General features: G+C 41.7%; 1 protein-coding gene across 2 annotated transcripts in view; it reads left to right on the top strand.

The window, feature by feature from the left end:
* The first annotated feature begins 3,977 nt into the window (after positions 1-3,977).
* The window catches only part of FBXL5 (F-box and leucine-rich repeat protein 5), an 84,439-nt gene continuing 76,958 nt past the window's right edge, over positions 3,978-11,458 (top strand). Inside the window, exons 1-2 of one of the 2 annotated variants that reach the window (XM_010857289.1) lie at positions 4,064-4,091; positions 4,904-4,945. Coding sequence is in view for 1 of the 2 variants with exons in the window: in XM_010857288.1 (XP_010855590.1) it covers positions 4,015-4,091 (77 nt within the window). In the remaining variant the exon portion in view is untranslated. Of the gene's footprint in view, positions 4,092-4,903; positions 4,946-11,458 lie in introns of both variants that reach the window. The other variant, XM_010857288.1, reaches the window with a different exon arrangement.

The raw sequence follows: 11,458 nt of genomic DNA, 5'->3' as shown, positions 1-11,458 counted from the left end.
AAAGCTGAGCGCCAAAGAATTGATGCTTTTGAACTGTGGTGTTGGAGATGACTCTTGAGAGTCCCTTGGACTGCAAGGAGATCCAACCAGTCCATTCTAAAGGAGATCAGTCCTGGGATTTCTTTGGAACGAATGATGCTAAAGCTGAAACTCCAGTACTTTGGACACCTCATGCAAAGAGTTGACTCATTGGAAAAGACTCTGATGCTGGGAGGGATTGGGGGCAAGAGGAGAAGGGGGCAACAGAGGATGAGATGGCTGGATGACATCACTGACTCGATGGATGTGAATCTGAGTGAACTCTGGGAGTTTGTGATGGACAGGGAGGCCTGGTGTGCTGCAATTCATGGGGTAGCAAAGAGTCGGACACGATTGAGCGACTGAACTGAACTGAGACCATTATTATGTTGTCTTAATTATTAATACTACTTGCATTGGTGTTCAGTCATGTCTGACTCTTGCAACCCCATGGACTGTAGCTCGCCAGGCTCCTCTGTCCATGGAATTTTCCAGGCAAGAATACTGGAGTGGGTTGCCATTTCCTCTTCCAGGGGATCTTCCTGACTCAAGGGTCTAACCTGCATCTCCTGCTGCTCCTGCATTGATCAGATCAGATCAGATCAGTCGCTCAGTCCTGTCTGACTCTTTGTGACCCCATGAATTGCAGCACGCCAGGCCTCCCTGTCCATCACAAACTCCCAGAGTTCACTCAGACTCATGTCAATCGAGTCAGTGATGCCATCCAGCCATCTCATCCTCTGTCGTCCCCTTCTCCTCTTGCCCCCAATCCCTCCCAGCATCAGAGTCTTTTCCAATGAGTTAACTCTTCGCATGAGGTGGCCCAAGTACTGGAGTTCCAGCTTTAGCATCATTCCTTCCAAAGAAATCCCAGGGCTGATCTCCTTTAGAATGGACTGGTTGGATCTTCTTGCAGATTCTTTACCACTGAACTACCTGGGAAGCCCCTTAATTATTATGGTTTTATAATAAATCTTAATATCTTATAGTAATTGGATTTATTGTTTATATTTATGTGTGTGTGTGTATATATTTGGGATTCTCTGGTAGTTCCATTGGTAAAGAATCTGCCTGCAGTGTGGGAGACCCAGGTTCAACCCCTAGGTTGGAAAGATCCCCTGGAGAAGGAAATGGCAATCCACTGCAGTATTCTTGCCTGACAATCCCATGGACAGAGGTAGGCCATGGTAGGCCACAGCCCATGGGGTTGCAGTGAAGTGAAGTGGATCAGTCGTGTCCAACTCTTTGCGACCCCATGGACTATAGCCTACCAGGCTCCATCCATGGGATTTCCCGGGCAAGAATACTGGAATGGGTTGCCATTTCCTTCTTCAGGGGATCTTCCAGACCCAGGGATTGAACCCCGGTCTCCCGCATTGCAGGCAGACGCTTTACTGTCTGAGCCACCAGGGAAGCCATGGGGTTGCAGAGTAGAACACAACTGAGCAACTAACACACACACAGTAAGTGGATTGTTTGTTTCAGATTATTTATATATATAATATAGTAAATAAATAAATATGTAATAAAATTGGCTTTCCTGATGGCTCAGATGGTAGAGAATCTGCCTGTAATGCAGGAGACCTGGATTTGATCCCTGTGTTGGGAAGATCCCCTGGAATAAGTGAGCGGTTACACATTCCAGTGTTCTTGCCTGGAGAATTCCATGGACAGGGGAGACTGGCAAGGTATAGTCCGTGGGGCCACAGGGAGTCAGACACGACTGAGTGACTTTTGCTCTCTCACTCACCCATAATTAAATTATTTAACAACTGATATGTGTATGATCTTGAAGTTGTCAAATGTGGAGAATCAAGCTAGGTGTGTTTAAGCATAGAAAATGGTTTTTGTCCCAAAGACTTAAAAAAATTCTTTTCAAGGCAACCTAATGAACCTTTTAAAAAGCCATTTCTAATATGAGACCAGGGATTTGGGGGTATTATAGATGGAGTTTAGGTGAAAAAAGATGATCCATGGGTTGATCTGTCTTGAGGCTAATTAGGTGTATTAATTTTGTAGGTATCAGCACCTTATTTTCTTAATATATATAGAATTATCACTTGTTAGCTAGTTCAGTTGGGTTTTTAAAAAGGTATTTATTTATTTGGTTGTGCCAGGTCTTAGCTGTGGCATGCAGGATCTTTATTCGCGACATGTGAACTCTTGGTGGCAGCATGTGGAATCTAATTCCCTGACCAGTGATAGAACCCAGGCCCCCTGCACTGGAACTGAGGCGTCTCTGTCACTGAACCACCAGGGAAGTCCCTCAATTGGGTTTTTAATGACTCCTTTTTTTTTTTTTTTTCATCTGTTTGTTTTCTTAGGATTTTGTACTTAGTTCAGAGCATTCCATATCTTCAACAAGGCCTAGTGATATATGAGGTAAACAAACACAAAGTTAATGGATTTGAAAGTCATATTTGTTTTTACTGTTACGAAAACTTTCAGAGAGAATAGTAAAATGAACCTAGCAAACCAACACCTGGCTTTAACCACTATTAGTATTAGACCAGTTTTGTTTCTCTTCCTTCTCTCTTCCCACAGCCCGGACCACGTGAACACATTTCACACATCCCACCCTACTCAGTTAGAATTAGTTTAAAGCAAATCTTAGCTCTCATTTCATCTACTCTCCAGTGTTCAGATTTTTCTAATTTTCTCAAAAAAATTGTTTTTCACACCATTTCTTTGAATTAGGATCTAAACTATCTGTATATTTTATATGCTACTTCTTATGTCTCTTTTAATATATAACAGGCTCTCTTCCCCTGTATTTCTTTGACAATTATTTGTGGTAGAGATTGGGTCATTTGTCTAGGTGAATTTCCCATATTCTGGATTTGGCTGATTTCATCCTCATAGTATCACACAGCCTGTTTATTTCATGTATATTTCCCATGAACTGCTATTTAAGGGTAGATGATTGACTAGAATAGTTTGTCCTTTTTTTTTTTCAGGAATTGGGGTAAAATACTTATGTGGTGTTTTATAAACATTTTATTGGGGGTTATCAGGTGGTGCTAGTGTAAAGAATCTGTCTGCCAATGCAAGAGTCATAAGAGATGCGAGTTTGATCCCTGAATTGGGAAGATCCCCTGGAGAAGGGAATGGCACCCCCACTCCAATATTCTTGCCTGGGAAATTCTATGGTCAGAGGAGCCTGGCGGGCTACAGTTCATGGGGCTGCAAAGGGTCAGACACGACTGAGCACAGCATTTTAAACATTCTATTGCGTTCATATCAGGAGGTGAAAACAGTGTCCTAATGTGTATGATTAAGGATTATAAATGTGTTCCTCTGTAGTCTTTTCACTTCTAATATTCCTGTTTTTACAGGTGGGGAAACTAAGGCCAACCTAGACGGGTATTAAAAAGCAGAGACATTACTTTGCCAACAAAGGTTCATCTAGTCAAAGCTATGGTTTTTCCAGTAGTCATGTATGGATGTGCAAATTGGACTATAAAGAAAGCTTAGTGCCGAAGAATTGATGCTTCTGAACTGTGGTGTTGGAGAAGACTCTTGAGAGTCCCTTGGACAGCAAGGAGATCCAGTCAGTCCATCCTAAAGGAGATCAGTCCTGAATAGTCATTGGAAGGACTGATGCTGAAGCTGAAGCTCCAATACTTTGGCCACCTGATGCGAAGAGATGACTCATTTCAAAAGACCCTGATGCTGGGAAAGATTGAAAGAGGGAGGAGAAGGGGACGATGGAGGATGAGGTGGTTGGATGGCATCATCGACTCAATGGACATGAGATTGAGTAAGCTCCAGGAGTTGGTGATGGACAGGGAAGCCTGGCGTGCTGCAGTCCATGGGGTCACAAAGAGTCGGACACGACTGAGTGACTGAACTGAACTGAACTGAAACGAAAGCCTAGAGAGTTAAATATTTGCCAAAGGCCAAACAACTAACTTAATAGAAGTAGACCTTTATTCCACCTGATACTCCCTTTCAAATATTCGCCTCAGGTGTGCAGACCTTCATCTGAAGATTTTCATGCATCAGAAAAAAATCAGAAGTGGTTCAGGATGGCATTTCTGCCTGTTCCAAGTAGAGTTTTTGTGGCTAAGAAGGTAAGTCACAGCACATGTCTAACTGTGTAAAGTGTACACAGTAGTAAACTTTCAACTCTCTTGAGTGGTTCTGTTTTTTTCACTGCCAGTGTGATAGCTAAGACTTGAGAGTGAAAGCAATAGTCAGAGGGGCCCTAGACAGGAACCTAAGCCTGAAAACCTGGTAAACCCAGGATAGGAAGAGCGCAAGAAAATCTTTATAGCCTACAATGTGTGCGTGTGTGTTTGTGTGTGCGTACACAGTCACTCAGTCACATCCAACTCTTTGTGACCCCATGGACTGTAGCCTGCCAGGCTCCTCTCTCCATGGGATTCTCCAGGCAAAAATACTGGAACAGGTTGCCATTTCCTACCAGGGGATCTTCCCAACCCAGAAATCAAACTCCTGTCTCTTATCTTTCCTGCCTTGGCAGGTAGAGTCTTTACCATTGCACCACCTGGGAACCCCATAGCCTAAAATAGTCATTGGTTATTTAGTCCTAAATAATTTGTGTGTGAGTGTGTGTGTTCACTTTATTTCTTTTTGTACGGATATGCTTTGTTTTCCATTTTTGTTTTTACTTGTCTAATAAATACCTTCAAGTTCATACCAATTTGAAGAAAATGAGTTATGTAACAAAATAAAGGAAGTGAAAACTAGAGGGAAGTTACATTCCTCTAAAGCTTTCATAACTGAACAGATGCTGTGAAGTTAGTGATGCAAAAAATCTTCTACAAGCCTGGTTACACTTCACTGAAATATCTTGAGTTGCTTTATCTTTATGATGAGTCAAAGTGGACGATAGTGGCAAGATCACTGCTTTCTTTTTCAGTAACTTTCAGTGAACTGACAGGAATTTGCAAAAACAATGATGGTAGGTACATGACAAATTTTTCATGTAAAGCCATTACTTTGATCATTTTCTAATATAGTAGAAATGAGCTGATAGGGAGGAAGGAAGATTTATGACTAAAAGTTTCATGAAATGATGCCTTTACTTTGTAGGGGAGAAATGAATGATTAAATAAATTTCACTAATATTTAAATGCAGCATAGAAAAATAATCCCAAATAAACACAATACAGATAAAAATCAGGAATATTTTATTTAATGTGATTAGTACACTGTCTGTTCGTAAGTTCATTCCAATCTGAGATGCACAAGAACAATTCCATATATCTGGTTAATTCTGTCTCCTTTGTTTTGATTGAATTAAATATTGAAAGTGAATCGTATTACAGTAATTCTGCTTTTCAATGAACAGTCATTTTTTAAATTGATTTATGTTTTGGTTGCGGTTGGTCTTTGTTGCTGCTCACGGACTTTCTCCAGTTACAGTGAGCAGGGGTTTCTCTCGTGGGGCACCGGCTCTAGGGCACACGGACCGCAGTGGCTGCAGCACAAGGCCTCAGTAGTTAGGGCTCCAGGGCTCCGGAGCACGGGCTCAGTAGTTAGGGCTCCAGGGCTCCGGAGCACAGGCTCAGTAGTTACTGGGCACAGGGTTTACTTGCTCCAAGGCATCTGAATCTTCCCAGACTAGGGATTGAACCTGCATCCCCTGCATTGGCAGGTGGATTCTTCGCCACTGTACCACCAGGGAAGTCTGTGAACAGTCTTATTTCATCAAAAAGAATCATAAATTTAATGTCTCCTAATCTTTTGCATCTGTGAAAAGCAAGCTGTAATATTTCATATTCTTTAATTACCAAGTATATGCAACTCAATTTCTGATTCAGAGTTTTTGAAGGCAAATGAATCCAACCAGATAGTTTTCTTGAATGCATCAATTTTTTTTTTTCTGGGATACAATGGTTAAAAGTTTGAACCATGCCAGAAACAGTAAAAAAAAAAAAAAAAAAGGCAACATATATCAAAAAATGTTGTTAAACACACTGGACATCAGGCAGTGAAGAACAGGCAATAAAGGATGTGAACCCTGAGTGAGAGGAAATGAACAAGGTGAGTCTATGGTTGCTCCCTCTTACCGCCTTGAGAGAATCTCCAGGCTCAGCATGGCTGTGGGGAACACAGGAAGAGCTTGGTGGGACCCTAGGTTGCATGAGAAAGAGCTGAGCATCTGGTGAAACCACAGTGGCTACAGTTTGCAGCACAGCCTAACAGGAGAGAGCAGCACAGAAAGAGAACTCTAGAAATCTGGAAAGATGCTTGCTTGCTTGAGTTTTCAGGTGAGTACTGATCAGTGCACAATGGTGAGGAACTTGCCTGAGGCCAAGAAAAGGACCTCCTGAAGGTATTACAATCAATAGACCCCAGCTCAAAGAGAGCTGGGGATAATGGCTGTGCCCACAAGACATATGGAAAAACCTCACTCACAGAGCAATGCATGCAGTACATAGAAGGGTCTTGCCCAGTTACGGGGAATAATTAGCCCTAGGCTGAGCACTGTTCTGACTTGTATTTAAAACAAGACCTAAAAATACCAAATGGTTTCCAAGTTAACACACCAGAGCAAAAGTCTTATAGGAACACAAAACTATCTAGTATATAGAAAGGTAAATCTTTCATTGCTTGGCATCCACTCAAAAATTACCAAAGATGCAAATAAGTGGAAAAATAGGACCCACAGTAAGGAGACAAATCGATTGAAACTGATACAGATGTTAAAATTTGCACACATTATACTGTAACCTCTCAAGTGGTGCAGAGGAAAAGAATCCGCCTGCCAACATAGGAGACTCAGAGACATGTTCCACCCCTGGGTCGGGAAGATCCCCTGGAGAAGGAAATGGCAACACACTCCAGGATTCGTGCCTGGAAAATCCCATGGACAGGACAGAGGAGCCTAGCAGGCTACAGTCCATGGGGTCACAAAGAGTCAGACATGACTGAGCAACTGAGCACACACTTTGCCTCTATTTTGGGGGGGCTTCCCTGATGGCTCAGATGGTAAACAATCTGCCTGCAATGCAGGAGACCTTGCTTCGATCCCTGGGTTGGCAAGATCCCCTGGAGAAGGAAATGGCAACCCACTCCAGCATTCTTGCCTGGAGAATCCCCATGGACAGAGAGCCTGGTGGGCTTCAATCCATGGGGTCACAAAGAGTCAGACACGACAAATGACTAAGCACAGCATACTGTAACTATTCCCTATGTTTAAAAAGTTAAGTAGAGACATGTGAGATAGACCAAACTTCTAGAAATGAAAACTACAGAGTGTGGGATATAAAACACTGGGTGGATTAACGGCAGATTTGACACTGTAGAAGAAAAGATTTATGAGTCTGAAGATGTTACAATACGAACTATCCAAAATGAAACACAGAAACAGAAGACCAACAAGTGAGCTGTGAACCACTGCCTAATATGCCTATAATAGGAGACTAAGAGATATGGAAGAAACCTGAAGGATTTATTTAAAGAAATAGCTAAAAAGTTTTTTTTAAATGACAGAAATTATAAATCCACAGACCTAAGGCGATTGATGAATCCCAAGTACGTGAAGCAGGAAAACAACTACCCCAAGCACATCATTATCAAATTGCTTAAAACCAGTGATTAAGATAAAATCTTAATAAAAAAAAAAAACAAAACAAGGAAAAAAGGCACTGTTTTCAACATGAGAGTGACATCATATTTCTTTTAGAAAATAATTCAGTTGAGAAGTCAGTAGACAAACTTATTTAATGAACTAGAAAGAACCCTGTCAATCTAAAATTCTATGCCCAGAGAAAACACTCCAAAAACAAGCAAAATAGCTTTCTCCGGCAAAAGCTGAAAGAATTCATCCCTCGAAGATCCGTAATGCAAGAAATGTCAAAGCAAGTCCAGTCTTTCAGGCAAAAGAAAACACACTAGACTAGCAAACTGATCTGTAGCCGTGTTAGTTTACTGCCTACAATCTAATAATAGCTTTTACATTTAAAAAATGTTATTTAAAAAAATATCTCCAGAGATCATCAAATTCTTCTGGGGGCAAAACTGCCTCCGGTTGAGAACCACTGGCTCTTTACCCCTGTTATAATGCAGAGATTGTTGGATTGGATAAAAGAGCAAGACCTAATTATATGCTGCTTATACGACTCATGTAGGTTAAAAACAAAAGGAGGCAAAAAGAGATGTGATAGTGCATGCGTGCTAAGTCACTTCAGTCATGTCTGACACTTTGCAACCCTTTTTGGGACTGTAACCTGCCAGGTTGCTCTGTCCATGGGATTTTCCAGGCAAGAATGCTGGACTTGGTTGCAATGCCCTTCTGCAGAAGATATGAGGGTAAAACTAATTAAAAGAAATTTAAAATATCCATTGTTACTAGACAAAGTAGATTTCAGAACAAAGAAAAAATATTTCCAGGAGTAAAGAATGTAAAAGCTGTGACAGATTTTCTTTTTGGGGGGCTACAAAATCACTGCAGATGGTGACAGCAGCTATGAAATTACAAGATGCTGCTCCTTGGAAGAAAAGCTATGACAAACCTGGTTCAGTATGGTTCAGTCACTCAGTCGTGTCCCACTCTTCGCAACCCCATGAACCGCAGCACTCCAGGCCTCTCTGTCCATCACCAACTCCCAGAGTCCACCCAAACTCATGTCCATTGAGTCAGTGATGCCATCCAGCCATCTCATCCTCTGTCGACCCCTTCTGATCCTGCCCTCAACCTTTCCCAGCATCAGGGTCTCTTCAAATGAGTCAACTCTTCACATCAGGTGGCCAAAGTATTGGAGTTTCAGCTTCAACATCAGTCCTTCCAATGAACACCCAGGACTGATCTCCTTTAGAATGGACTGGTTGGATCTCCTTGCAGTCCAAGGGACTCTCAAGAGTCTTCTCCAACACCACAGTTCAAAAGCAGCAATTCTTTGGTGCTCAGCCTTATGGTCCAATTCTCACATCCATACATGACTACTGAAAAAACCATAGCCTTGGCTAGTCAGACCTTTGTTGACAAAGTAATGTCTCTGCTTTTTAATATGCTATCTAGGTTGGTCATAACTTTCCTTCCAAGGAGTAAGCGTCTTTTAATTTCATGGCTGCAATCACCATCTGCAGTGATTTTGGAGCCCCCAAAAATAAAGTCAACCACTGTTTCCCCATTTATTTCCCATGAAGTGATGGGACCGGATGCCATGATCTTAGTTTTCTGAATGTTGAGCTTTAAGCCAACTTTTTCACTCTCCTCTTTCACTTTCATCAAGAGGCTCTCTAGTTCCTCTTCACTTTCTACCATAATGGTGGTGTCATCTGAGAATCTGAGGTTATTGATATTTCTCCCAGAAATCTTGATTCCAGCTTGTGCTTCTTCCAGCCCAGCGTTTCTCATGATGTACTCTGCATAGAAGTTCAATAAGCAAGGTGACAATATACAGCCTTGACGGACTCCTTTTCCTATTTGGAACCAGTCTGTTGTTCCATATCCAGTTCTAACTGTTGCTTCCAGAACTGCATACAGGTTTCTCAGGAGGCAGGGCAGGTGGTCTGGTATTTCCATCTCTTTCAGAATTTTCCACAGTTTATTGTGATCCATGTAGTCAAAGGCTTTGGCATAGTCAATACAGCAGAAATAGATGTTTTTCTGGAACTCTCTTGCTTTTTCCATGATCCAGCAGATATTGGCAATTTGATCTCTGGTTCCTCTGCCTTTTCTAAAACCAGCTTGAATATCAGGAAGTTCATGGTTCACATATTGCTGAAGCCTGGCTTGGAGAATTTTGAGCATTACTTTACTAGCGTGTGAGATGAGTGCAATTGTGCGGTAGTTTGAGCATTCTTTGGCGTTGCCTTTCTTTGGGATTGGAATGAAAACTGACCTTTTCCAGTCCTGTGGCCACTGCTGAGTTTTCCAAATTTGCTGGCATATTGAGTGCAGCACTTTCACAGCATCATCTTTCAGGATTTGGAATAGCTCAACTGGAATTCCATCACCTGCACTAGCTTTGTTCGTGGTGATGCTTTCTAAGGCCCACTTGACTTCACATTCCAGGATGTCTGGCTCTAGGTGAGTGATCACACCATCATGATTATTTGGGTCGTGAAGATCTTTTTATGTACAGTTCTTCTGTGTATTCTTGCCACCTCTTCTTAATATCTTCTGCTTCTGTTAGGTCCATACCATTTCTGTCCTTTATCAAGCCCATCTTAGCATGAAATGTTCCCTTGCTATCTCTAATATTCTTGAAGATATCTCTAGTCTTTCCCATTCTGTTGTTTTCCTCTATTTCTTTGCAGTGATTGCTGAGGAAGGCTTTCTTATCTCTTCTTGCTATTCTTTGGAACTCTGCATTTAGATGCTTAAATCTTTCCTTTTCTCCTTTGCTTTTCTCTTCTCTTCTTTTCACAGCTATACTACACTGCAATAAAAAGGAATCACCTATTGAAGCAAACCATGACATAGGTGGGTTTAAAAAATAATTATGCTGAGTGAAAGAAGTCAGACAAATGATTCCATTTATATAACATTCTAGGAAATGCAAACTAAAGACATAGAGACCAAAAGAACTTTAATTGCCTGGGATGTGGGGACAAGGGTGGAGGGGCAGGGGAAAGAGCAGGAAGGAGGCTTTCCCAAGATACCATGAGACTTGGGGATGGGGAAGATTTTCATTATCTTTTTTCAGGTGACAGTTTCTTGTGTTTATACTTCTGCCAAGACCTCAAACTGTACATTTTAAATATGTGTGGTTCACTGTATGTCAGTGATGCCTCCATAAATCTGTTACAAAAGTTTGTGCCAGAAACGTTAGATGTACAATATCTTTCCTTCATGGACTTGGCTGGTGGTCCAGTGGCTAAGACTCCACACTCCCAATTCCGAGGTGAGGTTTCAGTCTCTAGACTGGGAAGTAGATTCCCACATGCCAACTAAAGACTCCACATGCTGCAACTAAGACCCAGCACAGTCAAATACATGAATATTTTTTTTAATGTCTTTTTTTCAGTTTCAGAAGCTGACAAGCTGGGCAGATGGGCTGGAGAAGGACATTGGGTCTCATCTTCCCAGCCTTTCGACCCTTCCCCTAAAGTCACACAATAAAACAGTTTGATCCCCACAGCAGATATATCTTTCTTTCAAAATATCTTATTGTTTTCCATATGTTGTGAAAATTGGGGAGTACTAATATCTTGTGTGGAGGTGATGGAATTCCAGTTGAGCTATTTGAAATCCTGAAAGATGATGCTATGAAAGTGCTGCACTCAATATGCCAGCAAATTTGGAAAACTCAGCAGTGGCCACAGGACTGGAAAAGGTCAGTTTTCATCCCAATCCCAAAGAAAGGCAATGCCAAAGAATGCTCAAACTAACGCACAATTGCACTCATCTCACACGCTAGTAAAGTAATGCTCAAAATTCTCCAAGCCAGGCTTCAGCAATACGTGAACCATGAACTTCCTGATATTCAAGCTGGTTTTAGAAAAGGCAGAGGAACCAGAG

The sequence above is a fragment of the Bison bison genome, unplaced genomic scaffold (genome assembly GCF_000754665.1).
Source record: "Bison bison bison isolate TAMUID 2011002044 unplaced genomic scaffold, Bison_UMD1.0 scf7180017864379, whole genome shotgun sequence".
Classification (NCBI taxonomy): Eukaryota; Metazoa; Chordata; class Mammalia; order Artiodactyla; family Bovidae; genus Bison; species Bison bison.
Note: the sequence above shows the minus strand (reverse complement) of the source record. Positions and strands in the feature narration are given on the sequence as shown.